The 24,480-nt window shown below is 36.8% G+C and overlaps 2 protein-coding genes across 5 annotated transcripts in view; one reads left to right on the top strand and one right to left on the bottom strand.

The window, feature by feature from the left end:
• LOC148273512 (dynein axonemal intermediate chain 7-like) overlaps positions 1-24,480 on the bottom strand; it is a gene marked incomplete at its 5' end in the record, with an annotated part of 53,890 nt that overhangs the window by 18,011 nt on the left and 11,399 nt on the right. The gene's annotated exons all lie outside the window — the stretch shown is intronic.
• Positions 1,698-23,094, top strand: Toll-9 (toll-like receptor 9). 4 transcript variants are annotated; one of them, XM_088238606.1, is made up of 8 exons: positions 1,698-1,870; positions 3,373-3,877; positions 6,930-7,149; positions 11,891-12,090; positions 15,520-16,980; positions 17,860-17,996; positions 19,707-19,834; positions 22,844-23,094. In XM_088238606.1, the coding sequence occupies exons 2-8, from the start codon at positions 3,436-3,438 to the stop codon at positions 23,055-23,057; spliced, it is 2,802 nt and encodes a 933-aa protein (XP_088094732.1). In that variant the 5' UTR covers positions 1,698-1,870; positions 3,373-3,435; the 3' UTR covers positions 23,058-23,094. The 4 variants fall into 4 exon arrangements, with proteins under 4 accessions (XP_088094732.1, XP_088094730.1, XP_088094731.1 ...); XM_088238604.1 differs by having other exon boundaries at positions 1,736-1,808; XM_088238605.1 differs by having other exon boundaries at positions 1,780-1,926.

The following is a 24,480-nucleotide window of genomic DNA, read 5'->3' as shown; positions in this document are numbered from 1 at the left end:
CGGGTAAAATTACGAAACCGTACACAATGAGTGACTTGGGAGGACGCAAAGGTGTTGGCAGCCGATAGAGATGCATGGAGGCTCTTTATGGATACCATATGCTCCAACTAGGGAGCGGAAATGAAACGATGATGATAAAAGTGTCATTATTTTTGAGGGGTCAGGGCATAGAATTAAGAATAGACCAGAGGGAGCGTTGAACCACATTTGAATACATCGGACTGTGTCTGAAAATCCACCTACTTTGCTCCACTTTCACCGCGCGCATGCGTAAAGTCGCCACGTAATGTTGACATATTGCGAAAAATATAATCATAGCACAAAAAGTAAGATAAATATATTTTTTAAAGTTCCCTTAAATTTTATTGTACACGCGGAAACATTGATTGACACAACAGAGTAGATGAGTAAATGGTCATTTAATAAGAGTAATTGAATGAATGAAGTCGGGTTGTGGTCCCGTGGCTAGTGTCTCGGACTCACAGACCAAAGGTCCGTGGTTCGAATCCCACTCTACCCCAACTTGATTCCATTTTCTAATAGTGAGTTATTTACAACTCGTTGAGAATGGCCCTCAAAATTAAATATTTGGGTAAATCATAAGAACGCAAATATTTCTTTTTCTTTTAAAAAAAAAAAAAAAAAAGAACTTAAACAAATTTAATTTTTCATAAAACAGATATTTTTATGTCATGTTAAATAATATATTATATAGTATATTAGCGTAAAAAATTTAACTACTCTGGCAACAACAACGAAATGTCCATTTTGATTTCTTCGACAATCTGACAGATGGAAAAATAATTAAATTTTTAAGTAATGCATTTGCTACTTACACATGCATTTGCTAATTGGATATGAAATGTGATCCCATCCTGTTTTTTTAAGTATCAGCAGTATTTCTACACTTTTCAGTTTCAGTGCTGCAGAGCAGCGTTTATTTTATAATTAAAAAATACATATAAGAATTTGCTACCCACTTTTCAGTGGGACACATTTTTTTTTATGACAGGTTTATATTACATTTATTTTATTTATATTTTACAAATTTATTTATAAACAGGCACTATAAAGTATCTAGAAGATATTTCTTAAGTTCTTTTTTTTCATTTAAAGATCTTTCATGTTAATGATGGTTTGTGGGAGATCATTGAACAATCTTGGAACAACGCAATTTAATGTTCGCTCTCCGAAGTAATTTGTAATTCGGGGAACAAACAGGGAGCCCTTAGTTTTTAATCTAGTGTTGTGAGTGTGGGAAACTCTTTTTTTTATATTCCGGATCAACGAAGTGATCTACAATCAATTTGTAGTCACAAAGTTGTTTTACCGGCAGGACATTACAGAATTTAAAATAAACACCTTCGCCTAAACGACGATTTTAAAACGACACAACACGGCATAGTTGAATTCAAATCGGCAGTTGCGTACTGAGCGACGTCTACAAAAAAACTAATGGGTCAAAACGTAAAACAAGTTTAGTCGCCTTCTGTTTTATGCGCGTACGCGGTTTCTGGACTATTTTAAATTCTATAGCTCAGGGCATATCTGTGTGTTATTAATATGTCAATGTTATAATCACATTTAAGATTTGAATTGACTTTATATCCTTGAATATGATAAGATAAAATAGCTACCTGTTCAACAGAATCTGATGTTATGCAAAAAATATTAAATTGTCCGTCTGATAACTGATTACATTATCTGGCAGATAGCAAAACATTCAGTTGTTGTTGCGTGCTATTGTCAAACTGACAGTTTGAATCGCGGCCATTTTGTATTCAAATCAACATTGAACCATATTGAAGGTTAAAAAAGTGTTGTGCAGATTATTACATTCAACATTACCATTGTTTTACTGCAACTGAAGGTTCATAGGGCACTGCATTTGTACTATAATCATAGTGTGTCAGCGATCGTTAATTTGTAGGTAATACACGTTACACATGAAGGCATGACGGTCTTACGCTTCAAGTATCTGTCCAGAAACAGACCGTTCAGTGCCTATAGTCCTTAAAATAAAGCTTGATTAGAATGACAACTGTCAAACTAATTTCATTCGTGATGGGAAATTACTGATCACTGATCAAATCGATTTTCATGCAATCATGAAACTCTGTATCCGAAAATTGATATAAAAAACGAAAAAACAAGCCTATTATAGTGGTGTTTAACACAATTATTGACATAATCCATGTCCGGGACTCTGCCATTTGCGAATGTCAGCTAGATGAGGAAGATTTAAACCATATTTTTTTTGGATGCCCCATAAATGATTGTTATCCTGATTTCCTATCCGACCTCTCTGATATTAATATCCCATTCCCTATTCATATTCTAACTCTCCTGTCCCCACCCAATAAACGTGTATTTAAAATCCTATGTAAATATCTAGTTGTAAATGGTGTAAAGCTGTAAATATGTTTTATTATTATATGTATATATTATATTAAATACTAACATACTAACTTGTACATACTATATTACTAACACATGTGTATATATATTTAAAAAAAAACACAAAAATACTCGACACTGGCCAGAACACCCGAGTTGAGATGTGAAAAGGCCATGAAAAAACGAAGAAGAAGAAGAAGAAGAAGAAGAAGAAGAAGAAGAAGACAGATTAGATGACAAATCAATTTACAACGATCAATTTGTCCCATCTCTAACTTTTTTGCAAAATAATGTAACCTTGTAAGAACATCATTAATAATTATCTTTATTTTAGTTTTCTTTTTAGTTTTAGAGCTGATTTTATACATTAATGTTGATTTATGTTTTAAGCATTGTATTAAAAAAATTAATTAACACGCCAGATACAAATGATTTTTCGTGTGTCAATATAAATAACTCCTTTGAAGTTACTACAAAGTTATGTCGTCACTTTTTCTGACAACTGTCATTCTAATCATGTTACATTTTAAAGACTATAGGAAAATCGGATGTAAAAAATGTTTTCTTACACGCGGTAAAAATTGCTCCCGGCACTCACCCTCCTTTCAATATCTTTCTCAGTCTTTCCGCCCCTAGTAAACATACTCCCAAATATACAAAATCTTCTCCCTGATTTAGAATCCGTATTCCATCCTCTTTAATCTAGAATCTTATCCAATATATTTATTAATCTAAATAACTCCCCGAGGGTGAAATCCATATATGCTTACAAAAATTTTGACAAAATCAAAATACTTTTTATTCCAGTAAAGTTTAAAGGTTCTACATCGCAATAATTGAATGTCACAAGATTACAAGCATCGTACCTTCGTGACAAAAAATATTTAGATAGTTAAGCTGACATTTGATTACCAAGCAGTGCCCTATACACCAATGAATGCGATAGGGAAATGATGATGGTAAAATAATATGTAGGTACACAGTGAAAAAATGTAAAAATAAAACAAAATATGTAATTTTAAAATACATATTCGCAAAATGGACAAAACTGACACTATTAAAAATTGTTCGCACGAATGCAAGATGGACATAAGTCGAATAATAAATATTGACGCGAGATACAAAAATGCTTTCAATATTTCGAAAGATGTTTGGCAAATTAGTCAGTTGAATTCCAGTGAAATAGCAGCCTCAATAAGAAAAAAAGTGTCAGATATGCAGGTCAAAAAAGTGTCAGATATGCAGGTCAAAGAAGTGTCAGATATGCAGGTCGAAGAAGTGTCAGATATGCAGGTCAAAAAAGTGTCAAATATGCAGTTCATAAAAGTGTCATTAATACAAGTGATTGTTTTGTTGTTAATATTGATGTCCGTCAAAATCGACGCAGAGGGATTGCCCGAAGACGAACCGTGCCTGTTGGGGTCCTTTACGGACGTACAAAGTTGGGTGCAAGCGAACGGGGAGTTGCATCCATCTTTAAGTAAGTATTGCAGTACAAAAATAAATTTAAAAAATAAAATTTGTTTCAACAGAGAGGGAAAACATTTTGAGAAAGGATTGACGCCTAGGACTTTACTTATGACCTTTCATTTTTGCACTGAACTTCCTCATTAGGTGAATCAAAGCATAAATTAAGAGTTCAGTGGTTTTTTATTTGTATTTATACTGAACCAAAAAGATTTTATTATATCTCGTATTATCTATTTGTCAACGGGTGTACCTCAGGGTACCCTTTTGGCACCCCTGCTTTTAATTTAGTTAATTTACGATTTTGCTAAATCATTCTCTACGTCTCGCTTTTAGCTATTCGCGGACGACAGCAAAATTCTCAAAATAACTCAAACTTTACAAAACTGCTTTCTTCTTCAATCAGACATTAACTCTTTTAACCAATGTAAAGTCAATAAATTAGAATTAAATATTAAAAAATGCAAAATAATGCATTTCATAGAACAAAACAACCGATTTAATTCAAGTACCTAATAGGAAACTCCAAAATTGATGTAGTTAAGTCCATCAGAGATTTAGGAGTTGTTTTGGACTATAAAATGACATACAACGAGCGTATAGATAAAACAGTAAATAAATCACTGAAATTACTTGGCTTCATTAACAGAATATCCTCAGATTTTACTAATGTCCGTACAATCAAAACTCTTTATTGCTCATCTGTTCGCCCTTTTCTAGAATATGCCTTCTAGAATTGTGGTCTGGTCTCCATTGTATGTCAATCGCATAAATCACATAGAATCAGCCCAACGTCTCTCGCTTCAAAAAGTAGCGCGGATGCTTGGACTAGAGAGAGGTAATTATTCTTATGCCGATGTACATAGAGTCCATGTTAAATATTTCTAGTCTACAAAAACGTAGAACTAATATTGATTCCATATACATTTTCGGAATACTAAATGGTATAATCGATGTGCCATTATTATCGGGACAGGTAAAATTCTATATTCCGACTCCCAGTAGCTCAATCACAAATAACTATCGACATGCTAATAAGCGACGTGATAACAATTTCTAACCATGGTTGTTTATCGTATTCGCGATCACAGCAATTGCGCAAATCAATACAGTGATGATTTAGATTTATTTTATACCACGCCGCTGATGATCAAGTCCTGCGCTTTTAAAAAGAATGAACAATTAAAAATTCAAATAATGATTAGTTCTTCTTTTTTGTTTTAACTCTTTACTCTTGTGGGTAAAATTAAATTTCAAATTCATTATTGTTTAGTATTAATAATTATATAAACCACGAAGTAAACTTTTTAACTTTTCTTTTAAAGCACATTCTTTTTTTTTCTCTTTTTTTTCTTATCATCTTTTTTTTAAAACTGCGATTTTCTTTAACATACATTTCTTTTATATGGGCAAATATTTATATTGGTTACAGATATAATATTTATTTTTTTATTTAAATATACTGTATCGGACATCGCCGCGCGTGCGGTGAGGGAACGTACAACGCGGCCTGTGACGCGGCGAACGAGCGCCAAACATTAGGCACCGACACCAAGCCGAGCGGCCCTTTTGCGGGCGCCCAGGCGAAGATGGTAGCTGCACGGGGAAAATGGTGGGAATGACCACGGAGAGGCGGTCGAACCCCCGGCCGCGACTGAAGCTTCCCGAGTGGCCGCTAGGGCGACGAATGGCGCTCGGACGAGAGTGTGCGGTGCCAGTGTTTCTATGTCAATATTTGTATGTAATGTTTTCCTGTTTATTTTCGGCTAGGAGTCTCGATTTGTAATCTAACTAGCTGCCCCTTAAATAAAGACGGTTAATTATGTCACTCGCAGGGGCAGAAGTAAGAATATCGAGACCCTAGCCACATATTTGTATCAGATTGCGGGGAAACAGACCCTGTCAAATCCTCTTATAACTCATGTCACCCTTTTTCTCAGTATGTAGGACCTTTCCCTGTATCATTTGTACATTAAATAAGATACGGGGAAGAGGCCTACATACTCTTTTTATATGTCAAACTCATCTCGAGGGAGTTATTAGATCTCATAAGCATAAGTGTAAAAACAATATATGAAATTGTCCAGCCAATAGGAGAGCGTGCTACGGCGTAAGCCGGGAAAGTCCGACCCCTTCTCACTCTCCCTTACGGCCTATGTATGCTGTCTCGTACCGTGCCCGACTGCGGCACGGTACAAATTTCTTAATAGAACCCCTGCTTTTGTCATGAATAAATTGTGTATAGTGTATAAACCAAGACTGTGTTTTATTGTATCTACGCCCTCTCCGCCTTCGATGTCGCCGCCTGCCCCTTCTGAAGAAGAAAACTGAAGCCTCAGCCTGAAGAAAGCTATCACCCGATAGCCGGACAAATAGCAGCTCCAGACCCACCTCCTATCTACAGTTCAACTGTATGCACGGCGAGGTGTCGTGTATATATACTGTTTACCATTTTATACTTTTCACGATGTTTTTGTTATTTTTTAATATTATGCTAATTTTTTTTCACTTGTTTTATTGTAATTATGTAAAAGGTTCACATAACCGTAAATAAATTAACAAATAAATTTATATATTTTTTTGGTATTATGAATAGCTTTTTTAACTTCTAAGATTTCCAAGTTGTCTAATTTTATTTTCAACATGAAGTACTTTGAATCCAGTGTCTTTATTGAGGTTATGATTATTTTCTATCAGATGGTTTGCGAATTCAGAAAAAATATTATTATTTAGACCTTAAGTGTTCTTTTACTCTAATATTAAAGTTTATTTTAGTTTTTATAATTTAGATAGACGTGTGGGGCGGTCCATTCTCTCTGCCTACCCCTACGGGGAAAATGGAATGATGGTAGTAGTAGTAGTAGTAGCAGATTCGGGGACTTTGTCTTTGTGATTTTTGAACAATGTTCCTAGCTAATTATTAGTTGTGTAGATTGCAGGTTTAGGTAAAAACATGGTCGTTTTTATTTATTTTATTTTGATAAATTAAATTTATAATTGTATTTTCAATTCAGCCCAGTGAAAACTTCAAAATGCCTATGTTTATTATTTATTTGTTTGCGCAGATGAATCCATCAGCATGGACATATCTTCGAATCCGGGGAAGGTGTACGAGCTTCGTCTGATGCTGGTCAATAGTTCTGCGGTCAACATAAACCGCTCTGAGTACGCGCAGCTTCAGAACTGGTATCCAGAACTTCTCCTGCCGGGGTGGACGCTGCCCTTCACCCTGGAGCGTCTGGAAGCGACGGTCTTCCTCAGCCTGGCCAGAAACGGGCTCGACAGGTAATGACAATTTACCTAGCACGCGGGCTGCTCAACTATCTGGGCTCGGGGAGGCGATTGAGTAATAGATATGAGTGGAGACTCTAGAGACCCGATGCGTTTTCCGTTCGGAATGCTTCGGAATCCACCCGAAGCCACTTCGTAAACAACATGTGTAACTATCGACGTGCTAATAAGCGACGTGATAACAATTTTTCACCATGGTTGTTTATCGTATTCGCGATTCGGAGAAGTAGCGTGGATGCTCGGACTAGAGAGAGGTAACTATTCTTATGCTGATATAGAGTCAATGTTCAATATTTCTAGTCTACAAAAACGTAGAACTAATATTGACTCTATATATAGGTGTCCCAGACTATAAGCGCAATTTTTTTTTTACAGATTGAGACACGCATACCCTTCCTCTTTAGATTTGCGAACATATAAAGCCGGCAACAGTTTTCCATCCCAGTGGACAGTTACAGTATCTGGTACATCGTTTTGAAAATTAAGCTACTGCGCGCTGTTTTCGCTTATCTCTACGAATTCTTTGGATGGAGGACTTGCTTATAAGAAATTCGTCAGTGTTGTGGCCAAGTGCTTCAATAGTTGCTTCAATAATAAAGACAGAATCTCTCAAACTTAACTGACACCTGTCTAATGCCGCCACCAGTTTCGGAGTAACGAAATTTTTCTTCACAGAAGTTTTAATAGTATCGGGCTGTTTCCTCTCAATTGGAATGGACAAATCTTCTTGTAAGTCCGTTACTTCAGAATCAGAATATGAAGTTTCTTGTAATGGCTCATGAGAAGACGTAGAGAGTGTTATGGATGACAAATAAGTGGCCAGCCGCTTTTGCTCCTGGATATTTCTAAGAGTCGCCTTTTCCTCCTTTTCGGTCAATTTTTTGTCCACTCCAGCTAAATGACCGGGTCGTCCTGGCTCTCTCTGCTTTTGTAAGAAAATCTTATCTTCATTTATCTATATTAATTGAAACGCATCGGCATGTGCAATATCAAACATTTTTTTTGTATTTGTAACAAACTCTTGTCGACGCTGCTCAAACACATCTTGAATTTTGTTTGCATCTTTTTGCAAATTTCTCCAATCTTGGCAACAAGTTAGGTAAAGATTTAGTCGGTATACGCGCCTTTTCCCAATAAATAATGCACTCACGAATAGTAAGATTTGCACTTTCATTGACGCTTAAATTGACTTTGCGAATATTATAAAATAAAACCGCCAGCACTTGTCCATTAGAAGGAAGTTTAGAACCTGTAATTTGATGTTTCATATCCCCAACCAAAAATATTTCCTTTTTAGAACTGCGTAACTCCACAGACATGTTGACACAACGAAAGCAATGCGTTCACTAATATAAACAAACACGATATAACAAGCACATTAACACTTAGTTCGCGCGCGCCGTACTATGTAAGTTCTGACAAGTTCCGATGCAAGTCGGCACGGGTTGCCGTGATTCAATTTACGTGAAATTTTATTTATAAGTGTTTTGACATCATTCAAACAAAATTAGAGGGTATGCATTGAAAAAATAAAACTTTAATTTTTCTGGGACACCCTAATATATATGTAAGTTCGGCATACTAAATGGTATAATCGATGTGCCATTATTACTGGGACAGGTAAAATTCTATATTCCGACCCCCAGTAGCTCAATCACAAATAACTATCGACGTGCTAATAAGCGACGTGATAACAATTTCTCGCCATGGTTGTTTATCGTATTCGCGATCACAATGGAACATTCGTGAACACCTTATATTAAATGTCGATATATTAAGGTTTCGCGACGTATAATCCTGCTGCGCAATCACATATTTGAATTTCACCGTTGCAAACGTGGAAAATATTCCAAAACTGCTATTTTAAATTATTTATTATTTATCATGCTATTCATTGCATTTAGCCGGCGGTTGGCAAGCCAAATGTCAATAAAAGCAGTCGACATAGTAATTGTAATTTAATTTTCACTTTTTTGTATTAGATACTCCTTGCTACTCGTATTTTGCAAACGCAATATATTGTATTATTTTTTGTAGTAAACGCCGATTTTTCGCCAGTGAACTGTATTTATTTATAAGGAAAAAACAAACCGACACGATCGTTGACTTAGAGATTACTCACGCGTTGAGTTATGACTGCGATAACTTACGCATGTTCATTATTGTTCATTGTGATCGCTCAAATGCTTAGCATGTTTTTAAGCACGTCGATAGTTATTTGTGATTGAGCGAACACAAATGGAACACAAATCCTTCTACTTGTTCAAGACATTCGTTGTTTACATTTATTATGCAATCACAGACCGACAACCAATAAATGAAATACTCTTTTTTTTTTATACATACGCCCAATGGGCATTTTTAAGGACATATTTATACATCTAAAATTATTATAAAGGAAAGTAGAAAGACTTAATGGTATATAGTAGACTCGGTGGGAGTGGAGGCGGGAGAGAGGTGTTTATAATTGAATTTGATTCAGTGATTGTTTGAAAGAAGACAACTTGTTATTAAAGAAATCAAGACTGGTATGTTTATTGGCAGACCTGAGAATTCTGGGCATAGGGGAATGGAAACCATAGTTAGTTCTATGGTTATCGGTATGAAAGAATAAGTTTTGTCTGAGGTTTCTAGTTGGGATATTTCATTTTATTGCGCTCAGTAGTTCAGGCGCATCAAAGAGTTAATTGAGAATTTTAATAGGACTAGAAAGTCAGATTTATTTCGACGGTTTCGAAGAGAAAATATATTTAAGGTAGTTTCTAACTCATTATACGTATATTGGTCTCTGGATAAGCCCAACCTCCAGCCTGTCTTTCTTAAAAATCGATGTTGAACTGATTAAATATTTTTGATGTGAACATCATAATATTTATTTATTTATTTGACTTTTTATACATAATGTTATTTGTACATTGGCGGGCTTATTGCCAAATGGCAATTTCTTCCAACCAACCAATAATATAAAAAAAATATTTTTATAATTCAAGTTACAGAACATATTTAATAGAAAATAAGTATTAAAAAGATAAAGAGATATAAAAATACAAATAAACGTATTTGTTTCTAAATGGCCTTAGCCTTGATTTAAATCAAAACTATTACTCAATGGGAAAAGGGAAAAAAGAGGAAAAAGAAAAGGAGGAGAGATTAAGGAAGAGAAAGGAGATGTTTCTTCAGATGTGATTTAAACAGAGATAATGTAGTAACATCTTTGATGGTGGATGGGAGATTATTCCGCAGTCGAGCCGCATGGACACTATATGAGTTAGAGAAGAAAGAGGAATTGTGGATGGGTATTAAGAGAGTGCCTTGAGAATTAGAACGAAGAGGTAAACCATGAACTGATAAGCGTTGAAATTTTTCACGCAGGTATATAGGAGCGTTAGGACTATGAAGTACATTGAACAGAAGTGAGAGGGAGTGACAGTCTCTCCGCTGTCTAATTTTGAGCCATTTCAGTTGCCTACGATAATCAGAAATGTGGTCACATTTCCTAAGACCAAAAATGTACCTTATGCATGTATTCTGAAGTCGTTCGAGTTTATCGAGTTGCTCACAGCTTAAATCAGTCATGGAAACATCAGCGTAATCTAGAATGGGTAGTAGTAATGCTTGTACAAGGGTGCATTTAGTATTAATGGGTAATAATTTTTGCAACCTTCTAAGTGAGTGTAGACTGAAAAATATTTTGCCGCTTAATTCATTAGTACGAGCTCGCCAGCAGAGATGTTCATCCATTTGTACTCCGAGATTTTTTACGGATTTCCTGTATTGAATATTGGTACCATTGACATTAAGAGGATTAAGTGAAAATACGTCTAACTTACTAGGCAATTTTTGACTACCCGCAAACATAATTTGTGTTTTAGATGGGTTTATCAGTAAACCATACCTTTTTGTCCATGTTGACACGCAATTTAGTGTATTAGACATCGATATAATAATATGAAGACATAAGACAAACATTAATAAACATAAACATTAGAAGACATTGATGGCGTAGCCCATATACTACAGTAAAAGTAAGATAGTTCATGTTGAGTGTCGATAGCAGGCGCTACTCAGGATCGATTTTGTGGTGTTGCAAAATTGAACGGTGCTTATCAACCCTTCCGGGCCCAAGGGGGGTATCAAGGGTACCCCAGATAACATATTTTTTTTGATAACTTTTTTATAAATCATCGTATTGATTTAATTGTTCGCATAATCTTACCCCATAATGTTAAGAATGTACCAAAATATAATAATTCTTTCAATAATAATTCACATATGTCTTGGCTTCCCCCCCACAAACAAACCCTGCGAGAAAAAAAAAAGTGGTTACAAACGGTAAGTTGTCGTACGGAAAATTCAAATTTACTTTAAACCGATACTAGATACTATATAGTAAAAAAAATGCAGGGTTCAGTCTCCGTTTCTCAGAATTCACCGTTTATTCTCTATTTGTGTTAATTTTAAGCAAGCCATCCCGTTTATTCAACTTTTGCCAGTAGCTGACTGTCAAATAACAATAAGAGATTGTTTTTTTGGTCTGCTACCCCTGTATATAATTACTTGTCGCTAGATAGGTCCGTTAGGCTTGTCGCTTGACCAGCAGGACGCCCAATCGCTTGTCGGTCGCTTAAGCCCCGCGCCCGCCGGCGCCACCGCGCTAGGCCTGCACCCTGGACGAGCCCTAAAATGTAACTATGAAGCACACAGTCGGTGCTACAAAAATTCATTTGATTTTCAGGATACCTCTCTTCTACCTGAACAGCAACGGGACGAGCACGGTGCACTTCCGCGAGCTGCGATTCCTCTCCTTCTTCGGGAACAACTTCGGCCAGAACTCGGCGATGCAGAGGACCAGCAGAGAGTACGTCGTCATGTTCAACGCCGACGGCTTTACGGAGCTGCCCAAGAGCAACGGCAACTTCGACATGAATCAATTAGGTGAGTTCGCAGTGGCGCATAAGAAGCCTGGGCCTGGGTGGTATTCTGAATCTTCTCTACCCCCTAGAGAGTGATTAATTTGGGGATTTTTATTTTTTACAAGCGTTTACACTTTGCCTCATATCTGGCAACGCTGATGATCAAACCTTAAATAAAAATGAACACGTGAAATCAAACATGTGATCCAAAACACTTGATTAAGTTGACCAAATTGTATTCGTTTTTAACAGTTTTATACATAATTTGACGTTTAATCATCAGTGTGGCCATTGTATAAAGAAAAAATTAGCAGTACGTTAAAATTAAATATCCTCAAATAAACCTCTCTCTAGGGGGTACAGAAGATTAAGAATACCATCCCTGGGCTACAGTGGCGAATGGTGATTTTATTTACAGGTAAGCTATAAAAAATGACATAAATTTGTACCTACATAGGAGGTTCATAATAAAATGTAAGTATTATATACTATAAATTGATATTTTTCTGTGGTTCTGTGTGATACAACAACTCTCATCCATGAAATCAACTCAAACTATGTAACTTCGTGATATATTATATTATATAGATATATTATCCATTACTTTAATATATAATTCATTAAAAAATAATAAAAAAATACCACTATGAATTCAGTCGATGTTAGGTATTAAATTGAAATGTCAACTGGCCGCATTGTTCTAGTAATTACTAGTGCTAAAAACGGCCGCGTGGAGCGCTTTATGTCCCGCAATATGACGCATGAAAGTAATTATGGTCTTATGTCAAAAGTACCATGTCAAAGAAAAATAGTCCTTAAGAAACAATGTTTGAAATACTGTTTTCCAAATCAAGAATCTTCAAATAATTTGTGTAATCTGCAAGTTTAATCTAGGAGAAACCCGCACTGGGGTTAAGACATTAAAAATATAGTATACTTATTTGTATGAAAATATAAGCTGGAATAATCGGCTAGTTTCTTGGCTCACCGCAGGCGCTGGGCGCGCTTTATTAATATTTATATTTATATTAGGATAAAAATACAAACGGTGGAAATGATTTAAAATAAATGGTAATTATTTATTTGTTTTTCTGTAAATAAAGTTACAATAAAACATTATTATGGTAAGTCAAATATAATGGTAAGCTGTGCATAATCACTTCTATACACGGTTCGCCCCTGCTACACACTATTAAAACTAATTAATTTTACTACATTTGTACATCCGTATTTTTGGCATGCGACTAATCTGCGCTTCATCTATGGCCACACTGATTATTAAACGCCAAATAAATTTTACTTTTTGATTATTTTATTTTTTCAACAACGTTTGATTATGTCCAAATGCTTGCAGACTGGCTGGATTTCCTCCCTAGGGAGTTGTTCGTATTTAAATTTATTTCAACAGAGAGGGAAAAAGTTTTTGAGAAGGGAACATGGAAGTCTAGGCATTTACAGGGCTTATGACCTGCCATTGGCTGGTTTAAGTGGCCACTTTACACACTGTGTAACATTCATGGATGTTCAAACATAGGCAGAATGGTGAATGTTACACAGTGTGTAAAGTGGCCACTTAAACCAGCCAATGGCAGGTCATAAGCCCTGTAAATGCCTAGACTTCCATGTTCCCTTCTCAAAAACTTTTTCCCTCTCTGTTGAAATAAATTTAAATTTTATTTTTTAATTAAACAACAACAACAACAAACCATCGCGCCGTTTCCCCGTAAGGGAAGGCAGAGAGGATAGAACGCCACATCACTCTATCTTTGCATACAGATCTCGCTTCCTCTACATTCATACATCTTTCATGCACGCGCGCCGTTATTCCGACTTTTGACATGTCCATCTTCGAGTATTTGTTGGATTTGGTCATGCCGTGTCTTTCTCGGTCTTCCTCTATTTCTGCATCCATCAACATTCGCATTGTAAATATTCTAAGCCGTTCTTTCGCTGTCCATTCGCTCTACAGGTCCAAACCAGCGCAGAACTACATTCTTGATTTTGTCGATAATGCTTGTCTCAGCCTCACATAAGGTACGGATCTCAACATTGTGCATCTATCGTACATAATTTTACCACACATTCGCCTGAGAGATGGCATTTCGACGTACGTTAATTAATGTTAGCAAATATTAGTATTTAACCACTTATCGACTTTTAATGCCTATCGGTTTCGAAACGTACTCGTCTCTTCGTCAGGGCACTCACTACACCACCATGCAAATACTAAAATACACTTTTACCTTAATCATCACCGTGGTAAACATGGTATTTATGAAAAAATACATAAATAACACGCAGAGTTGAAGAAGATGCAAACACCACCATCTCCGAAAATGCACTAAAATGAAGTAAATAGCATTTAGTGATATGTTGCAGAGTGTGTGGGGTGGGGTAGGAAGGGGAGGGGCTAAGAAGCTGAACGTTATACGAAGGGTTAATTTTTAAATAAAAAATGGGCTATATTGAAAAATATTTGATTATTTCATCACCATTCCCTTTCCGCGTCTAATAGTGCATAGGGCACTGCATTGGTACACCAATCGCAGTGTATCTTGTTCATCTTTGTTACATGAAGGTAAGATGATCCGTTTTACGCTTCGGGTACCAGTCCAGGGATTATGAAAAATTCTAGTGTGAAAACAAATTTTTAAATAAATATTTCATATCAAACGTGTCGGGAATCGAAACCGAGACCTCTTGCGTGGTAGGCAAACGCGCTGACCACTACGCCGCGAGGCCATTTGATTAATTATTAGGGGAATATTATTTTTCAAAGCTTTATTTGCTTTTTTTATTATTTTTTTAACTTTTTGTACATAATGTTATTTGTACATTGGCGGGCTTATTGCCAAATGGCAATTTCTTCCAACCAATCAATAAAAAAATAGTTTTATTTTAATAATTCAAGTTTTAGAATATATTTAATAGAAAATAAAGATTAAAAAACTAAAGACATATAAATAGAGAAATAAACGTATATGTTTATAAATTACCCTTAATCAAAACTATTACTCAATAGGAAAAAGGAAAAAAGAGGATAAAGGAAAGAGGAAAGGAGGAGAGATTAAGGAAGAGAAAGGAGATGTTTCTTCAGACGTGATTTAAACAGAGATAATGTAGTAACATCTCTGATGGTGGATGGGAGATGATTCCACAGTCGAGCCGCATTATATGACCGCACTATATGAGTTGGAGAAGAAAGAGGAATTGTGGATGGGTATTAAGAGAAGCGTTGAAATTTTTCACACAGGTATATAGGAGCGTTAGGACTATGAAGTATTGAACAGAAGTGAGAGGGAGTGATAGGCTTTTCAAAGCGTCAAATATTAATTAAAACGTTTGATCACAATGTTAATGCTTTAAACATAAATTAAATTTAACATTCTTTATAAATCAATTAATTGTGTGTTATATGAAAAATCTGCCCAACGCTATTTTTTTATTTCAGGTAATACAAACTGGGTCAACGATTTGAAAAACTTGAACCTTCCGGAACTCCTCGAATTGGACCTGAGAAACTGCAGCATCTTCACTCTCAAGCCCAACACGTTCGAGTCCCTACCGAGCTTGCGTCGGCTCTACTTATCTCACAACAAGATTTACCAAATAACCGACGGGTGTTTCTCTGGCCTGTCGGAGCTGGTTCACCTGGACCTCAGCTACAACACGATACCGGAAAACGAAGACAAAAGTAAGGACGTCATTGACGGTATGAGCATGGGGAATAAAATATTCGAACCTTTGAAGAAACTGGTGTCGTTAGATTTTTCTTTCACGAAGATCGTACAAACGTGCGCCAAAGTGTTCGGCTTTCTCGGGCCCACCGTGCAAAGGCTGTCCGTTTGCTACACGCGGTTCCCGAAAGTGGGCAGAGGCCTATTTACAAACACAACCATGAAGTACTTGGATATTTCTGGCAATTTCGCTCTGGACGGTCTCGGTATCGAGGTGTTCAGCGGGATCGAAACTTCGCTCGAAATCCTGTTCGCGAACCGCGTCGGGATACACGACATCACCTTCATCTGGCGGCTGGCGCGCTTGAAAGTCCTGTCGATGAATAACAACGACATTTCGACAATCGAAGACATCAAGTTCGCGAATCTAAAGAACTTGATGATCCTAGATCTAAACAACAACAGAATCACGAACTGGAACAGCCCGATACTGTATAATCTGAGGAACCTGCACATTCTACGGCTCGCTTCGAACAATTTGAACAACATGACGCCGAGGATGCTGGAGGACTTTAAATCTGTACAATTCGTGAGTCTGGCGAACAACGGCTTCGTATGCAATTGCAACTTGAAAGGGTTCTACTATAAAATCACGGAAAACGGACTGAGCAGCCTCGAACGGGAACTCGAAATATACCCGCACTGGTTCATCAACGAAACCGACAATTCCTCGCATCTCCCGGGGCACGAAAACACCAGCTTCTCGGATGTGAGCGAGGGAATTTTATTCCACAACGCCTTCGTTTATTACAGCAAGGTTCTGGAGACGCGGAACAGAAATTTCAACAAGCTAAACGACTCTGAGATGTACAACTTCACGGAGCATCCGTTGTTCCCAAGCTTGGACGATGGTATGCCGAACTTCGAACATTTGCTGAACTTCTCCACAAACCTCTTGGACAAGATGGACGACCCGTATCTTTGCAAGGAGTATAAAACCAACAAGCCGAGTAACTATTACGGCATCGCAGAGTGCCAGAAGAGTTTGAAGTCGAAAAAGGACCGGAAAGAAATAGACGACTCGATGCATCTGGTGCTGTTCTTGATAGCGCTGGCGCTGGTTGTGACTCTGGGCGCGTTGGCCTTCTGGAAAAGATGGTACATAAGATATTTCTTCATGATGTTGAAGAATGCGGCTGTTTTGAGCGTCATGGGGAAAGACAATAACATAAATGGTAAGCTTTTTATCAAAACCTCATAATCCTATCGTAATATTAAAATAATTTACAAAAAACATTGACTATTTCCTAGTAATAAATTATACGCAGAGAGTGGACTCCTAAGTTTTAGAAAATTATATTTATTTCAGTGCCTGAAATATGCTTACTTGAATAGGGAATTGTTTAGTAATAATTATAATCGTATTAGCAATAGATCCGATAGTGTACTGTCAGTTCCAGGTTGCAGAACTAAGTTCGCACAGAGGCACTCCTCACATGTTGGTCCAAGATCCTTCAATCTTCTAACTAAGGAACTACAAAACATTAAATCACTGGTACAGTTTAAAGCAGGTTCGAGGTCTTGGATTAGCATGGAAGGAATAGATAGACATATTCAACAAAAAAAAATGCATACTGCAACTAAATCATGTTTTCGTAATATCAGCATATGTTAATTTGGTTTTTCTTTTCTTTTCTTTTCATGGTCATGTCATACCATATTTATATGCTATAAACTTTTTAATAATTAAAAGGAATGGCCCACGCTCAGACGCTGAAGTCTTTGTGGGCATTTTTTCCAATTCATGTTATAGCTTAATTTTAAGATGTATTTTTCCAAAGTGTATTTTTGTAATTATATATATGTATGGAAAATAAACAAATAAAAAAAAATTGTAACAAAAAATCATCATTCCTCTTCTTTCTTAAGAAATCAAATCAAAACCCATAAAACCCGTGCGCTGGAGCACCTGGATTGCGCCGCGTCAAACTACAAACGCAAACGCTCCCCACTGTGGCCAAGCACTCAGTCATTCGATATGTCATTACAAACATGTTTGTGCAAGAAGCAAGATAGCTTAGTGGTTATAAAGTGAGTTTTTACGATGTTTTTAGATACGGAAAAGGTCTTCACATACGACGTGTTCGTCAGTTATTGCGACGAGGATCGGCCGTGGGTGCTAGAAGAATTACTACCGGAGGTGGAAAGCAACACTCCGGTTAGCGTTTGTCTTCACGAGAGAGATTTCCAGGTAAGGATGCTTATTTAATCTTTCCTCACTGCCATGACCGAGGGTGACCCTTGCCAAAGGAGCTTTTCACCATTTACGCATTAACATGTATTAAGAATGTGCCAGCGTACCCACCACAAACCGCACACCACATCTGAGGACATAAGTCACCTTGGCGGTGCCCACATACAAGGGGGAATTGCCCGTTACCGAACGAGAAAAGCTGACCGATGGAGCTCTCTGTATTCTGGTAGCTAAAAGGCCATCCAGAAGTACATAACATGTACTTCATTTGATTAAGGAAAAGATGGAACGTCTTTCACTAGAGCCTAAAAAACTCTATTTTTTCGCTTAAAAACGAATGACCAGAATCCGATTCGACCATCCAATGTTAAGGATCTGGGCGTTAGATTAGTGAGCACCCTATCATTTCATGAACACATATAGTGGTAATGCATTGAAGATGTTAGGATTTGTTTTGCGTACTGCCAGGGTTTTTGAAAATACCCGCGGACTGAGAACTCTTAGACTCGAGAGTGGCTCGATGTTTTTGGGACCACATGAACTGAAGTACTCTCTTATGATAGAGATAATCCAAAAAAAGTTTCTGAGACATCTCTACATGAGAGAGTGCGAGTATTATCCTTGGCTCTACCCGACCGAGTTTCTTCAGGGTATGCTCGGCTACAACAGTTTAGAGACTAGAAGGAATGTGCATTGACTACACATTTTTATTGATTGTTGCGCAGTATGGTCGATAAGCCTGAGATTATGATGAGAATTGGTTTGTATGCTCTTGACCTAAGACAGCGTCAGCATAAATTGTTTTTATATTCCGATATACGGGACCGCCCTGCCTGTTGAAAGGGCTACCGCTATGCTGAACAACATCGTTCTGGATGTTGATCTGTTCCATGTATCCGAAGGGGTTTTGCGAAGCAGGATTCTCCTACTACTTTGACATGAGTCTCTTTCACGTATTTTATTCTTATTTATATTATGTACGTATTGAATTTATGTTTGTAATGCATATGTTATATTTGAAAAAATGAATTGAATTGAAAAAAATTGAATTGAAAAAAACGGAATTGAATTCTTCACCAACTGAGATATAATTGATTAGACGTGGTCGATTCGCATTAAAAGTCTTGTAATTCCTTTTGGAAGCCACCAGATCTTATTAAAAGCACTCACCACATACCCGAATTCGTTTTAAAGACTGGGTGTCTTTCTTCGGATTCACTCAAACAAGCGAGCATTATATTTTATTGCGAATTGATAATATTTCTTCCTCTACCAACCAAATTCAGTGAGGAAAAGCGCGAACAAATATTTACATTTACAACTTTTAATGTCCCTTTCACTGTCGCTCTAAGCCCCCTCATCGTCTACAAGGGAGGGACAAGGGGAAGTATAAATAAAATAAATAAACAAATCCACCACCCATTTCAAACCCCCTTATGTCGACAGTGATAGGAAACGTTGGTTACTACTCTCTGGAGCACCAGGACGCCCCCAGGTGACCCTCAAGGCCGGTCACCGGCGGCGCACCCAAAAACAGCAGACTTACCCAAAGACTACTGGTTGCTGATCAACTTTTGTCACCACTCAAAGAGGGAAATAATAAATGTGTCTACCCACCCTAATTTTACCGGACCAAGTAGATTGGCAAAATCAATCATCTTTAGAATAATAGTATAATTGATTCTAATAAAGTTTTGGGGTTTTCAGGTTGGACTATCAATTCTGGAGAATATAATATCTTGTATGGACCGATCTCGCACTCTTATGATGGTCGTGTCGAATCAATTTTTATTGAGTCACTGGTGCCAATTCGAGATGCATCTTGCTCAACACAGGTACATTATTTCACTTTTCATTTCTTCAATGTTCCTAATCAAAATACATTACGCGTACCAAACAGACGTCACACCATAGAATTATAATCAGGGGGGGGCTGCAGGGAGCTTGGGCGAGCCTCTCGTTAAATTTGACTTGGGCCGACGAGCCCCTTGTTAAATTAAGAGAAATCAATATTCTCAGCTCAAAGTACATAAATGCTATTTCAGTGGATGCTTTAAATGTATTATAAAACATAACGGTTTTAACGATGGTTTTGCTCTTACATAGAAAAAAGACTTCAAACCATAGTTGCAGTTGGGTTTGTATCTTTATTTAAATATGTCCTCTCAGGAGTTCCCCAGGGATCGATTCTAGGTCCTCTTCTTTTTAATATTTACATAAATTATATTTTTTACTGCTTTGAATTGGTCTTTTTTCCCTGTACGCTGACGATATGAAACTAATTACTAAAATTAAATCTTAAGAAGATATTGACAACCTCTAAAGAGAATGTCTCCAAATGCTACAAAGTGACCTTTACCAGAAATAAGATAGTAATACCATCCTTTTATCTTATAAATGCATGCAAAATTACTGAAGTAGACTGTATTAATGACATTGGAGTATTTAAATTTATTTCAACAGAGAGGGAAAAAGTTTTCGAGAAGAAATTTGGAAGTCTAGGCATTTACAGGGCTTATGACCTGTCATTGGCTGGTTTAAGTGGCCACTTTACACACTGTGTAACATTCACCATTCTGCCCATGTTTGAACATCCACATTTCCTCAACTCTTCCATCTGTTGACTTTTGTGAAGTGAAAGAGCTGAAACCTTTATCACGTGGGTGAGATTCATCCGGCTGAACCAAATCACCTACTAGGCAACGCCTGGAAACAATTTTCCAATTTTTATACTTCTTCTTTTACCAGGTAGTAATTCAACAATGTTTGATTATGTCCAAATGCTTGCAGACTGGCTGGATTTCCTCCCTAGGGAGTTGTTCATATTTAAATTTATTTCAACAGAGAGGGAAAAAGTTTTCGAGAAGAAATTTGGAAGTCTAGGCATTTACAGGGCTTATGACCTGTCATTGGCTGGTTTAAGTGGCCACTTTACACACTGTGTAACATTCACCATTCTGCCCATGTTTGAACATCCACATTTCCTCAACTCTTCCATCTGTTGACTTTTGTGAAGTGAAAGAGCTGAAACCTTTATCACGTGGGTGAGATTCATCCGGCTGAACCAAATCACCTACTAGGCAACGCCTGGAAACAATTTTCCAATTTTTATACTTCTTCTTTTACCAGGTAGTAATTCAACAATGTTTGATTATGTCCAAATGCTTGCAGACTGGCAGATGGAAGAGTTGAGGAAATGTGGATGTTCAAACATGGGCAGAATGGTGAATGTTACACAGTGTGTAAAGTGGCCACTTAAACCAGCCAATGACAGGTCATAAGCCCTGTAAATGCCTAGACTTCCAAATTTCTTCTCGAAAACTTTTTCCCTCTCTGTTGAAATAAATTTAAATATGAACAACTCCCTAGGGAGGAAATCCAGCCAGTCTGCAAGCATTTGGACATAATCAAACATTGGAGTATATTTGGATAAAAAATTAACAGATAAAGAACATATATAGAAGACAGTAAGCAAAGCTTACAAAACATTGGGCTTTATAATAAGAGTCTGTAAGCCTTTTAACAATCCACAGACATTAAAAACACTTTATTTTGCACATGTACGCAGTATTCTTGAATATTGTTCCACTGTCTGGTCTCCTCGATATTTCAAATATATTTAGAGAATAGAAAGAATTTAAAAAAAAAAATTTGAATCACCTAAACTATCGTCAATATTTACATTTCAATAACTATGAAGAAGCTGCAGTACATTATAAAATCGATATCTTACAATCTAGAAGAATCATCGATGATTATAATTATTCTTATGCTGAAATAGAGTCAATGTTAAATATTTCTAGTCTACAAAAACGTAGAACTAATATTGACTCCATATATATGTTCGGCATACTAAATGGTATAATCGATGTTCCATCATTACTGGGACAAGTAAAATTCAATATTCGGACTCGTAGATTGAGAAACAATGAAGTACTGTTCATCGATCAGCATAGAACAAACTATGGCCTAAATTCTCCAATGACCCGCTTTTGTCGTATTGTTAACTCAAGACAAGATCTGGACTTTTTTGGTTTAAGTTTACAACGATTTAAACGAGCACTAAATAAATAGTCCAGATCTTGTCTCGATGTCCCTTATGTTTGTCAATGCTTCTTTCTTTTTTAAAAATGTTTTAAACTATTCTTTTATTGTAATATTTAAACCTTATAAATTGTATACATGGACAGTGTCCGCTAATAAATAAATAAATGATACCGTCTTCCTTTACAAAATATGTAATAATAACTTAGATTGCCCTCAACTGCTTTTAATTATTATGTATTAGTGTTTTAGATAGTTAGAACAAAATGATACACCTCCCCATGAACGGTAACGTGAGAGGAGGACGACCGAGGAAGACGTGGCATGATCAGATAAACCAAAATCTTAAGTCTGGTCATGTCAAAAGCAGACAGAACCAAAGGGCATGTACGACAAGATGTATGAATGTGGAAGAAGCTAGGATTGTATGCCAGGATAGACGTGTGTGGCGGTCCATTCTCTCTGCCTACCCCTATGGGGAAATGGCGTGATGGCAGTCGTAGAACAACCCTATTGCTCAGGAAATGTATCCGTGGATTTAGATCGAATCTCGTTTTCTCCAGCCTGAGACTGTGGCCTCGAAGACGGGAATCTTGTTTAAGCTTGAACATGGTATATTGCAGCCAAATTTGGGCAGCTATAGTGACTGTTGAGTATCTCGTATGTCACCCCTTTCTCGCCGTTCCTGCAGCGTCGTGAGATGGATAGACTCAAAATATTGTTGTAAAAAAAACTTTAATTTTATTGTAACAACTTAAAAGGCAGTCTTTGTGAGGGTTTTTCTTTCGTGGACATTTCAGATTGCTCGAGACGAAGCGGGAGCAGTTGATCCTCGTGCTTCTGGAAGACATTCCCAAGAGACGGAGGCCGAATACTCTGCACTATCTGATGATGACCAAGACTTATATTGTGTGGCCCAAGAGCGCCGGGGAGAGGGGCGTCTTCTGGAAGAGGCTGAGGAAGGCGCTGACTTACGGGAAAACTCTGGCTTCAGAGCGCGGCAGCTCCGCATAATGCGACAAGTTATACGAATTAAATTTTTCCACTCAAATGGTCTTTTTTATTTATTATTATTGTAATTTTATTAACTTGTTGATACATTTGGCAATAAATTCTATAGAGCAATTACAAAACACTATCGACCCTGTTTTGAGGTAAGTAAGTCGCTTTTAACCTACTCTCCAAAATTAATCTAAATGTTCCCTTTCGCGTGACAAGAAGTAAGTATTTGTTCCATCTGTTAGTCTGTAGCACTAACTATGCACAACACTCTTTCCTCTATCGTTCTTGCTCAAACTATAATGTTTTTTTTCATCAATTGATATATTTTACATGCCCCTTAATTTATTTTAAAATAAATTAAGACTCATTCTTTCTGGCTGCGATACGCTCGCATTTGCTATTTTATGATGCTCACGCTTACACACACATGCACACTTACTCCCACACAAACACACCTCTACAATTACTCTCATACAAATACACACAAACACACCCCTTTGTTGTACCACAATTTAATACGTATGATTTTTATTTAGAGACTTCGCTGGAGCCTTATGCTGGAAAGATGCGACATTTTGTCACCTACTCGACTATAATCGATTGGGCATTTCGATTGCTTTGTCATAATGCTATTCGTGAAAACCCCCCAACAATTTAATTACAAAGACGAATGAGAAAGTGGCAACACTAACAAATTCGTATTTATCTATGGCTCTTCTGCCACACGTAAACTTTTATGGTGTCGTGTCAGACTTTTTACGTTGGATATTTTGAGTATGGAATATTACGAAATGTTTTACTGAGACATTGCAACATTTATAATGCCTATTTCTCTTTGACATAACACACATCTACATGTTATTAGAAATATTTAATATTCATTTAATGAATTTTAAAAACATATTAAAAGGGATGTTCTTTCAACCCTGTCACATCCGAAACCACGATGATCAGTATGAGCAAGAAGACATATTAGCATATTTAAAACAATATTTAGAACGCAGAATTAAAAAAAAAAAAAAACTATTTAAAAAAACAAATGGTTGCTTAATTCTGTAGAAGAAAAGCGAGGGGGGCGTGGCCATGTAGTTGACGGAGTATCAGACTCCCCCCTCCCTTCTCCTTGCTTCTCCCTTGCCTCGCCCTTAACCATTGGTTTTTCCCTCAATTATGATTAATGTACATGCTATAGTTCATAAGATTATTTTTATTTTCTACTTAAGTACCTTGAATTATATAACTATATAAGGACATTCGATCCATATAATCTTCACATTCGTTTGAAAATGCCCTAACAAGGCGAAAGTCGCGAAGTTTTTATTTTTATATGTTTATATTTGTAAAAATAAAATAAAGTGTTCAGTAGACTCAAATCAGTGTTCGATTTCTAATATTATAAGTTTAAATATGGAGTTCTACAAAATAAACACCAGGC

Source organism: Micrasema longulum, unplaced genomic scaffold (genome assembly GCF_059751315.1).
Source record: "Micrasema longulum isolate JH-2025_06_02 unplaced genomic scaffold, ASM5975131v1 h1tg001928l, whole genome shotgun sequence".
Taxonomy (NCBI): Eukaryota; Metazoa; Arthropoda; class Insecta; order Trichoptera; family Brachycentridae; genus Micrasema; species Micrasema longulum.
This window is presented reverse-complemented; position numbering and strand designations above follow the sequence as displayed.

Coding starts and splice junctions, on each gene's coding strand:
- Toll-9 (XM_088238606.1), top strand. CDS start 3,436: ATGGACAAAACTGACACTATTAAAAATTGTTCGCACGAATGCAAGATG. Junction 7,150..11,890: donor GCCAGAAACGGGCTCGACAG/GTAATGACAATT, acceptor TTTGATTTTCAG/GATACCTCTCTTCTACCTGA. Junction 19,835..22,843: donor ATGCATCTTGCTCAACACAG/GTACATTATTTC, acceptor TGGACATTTCAG/ATTGCTCGAGACGAAGCGGG.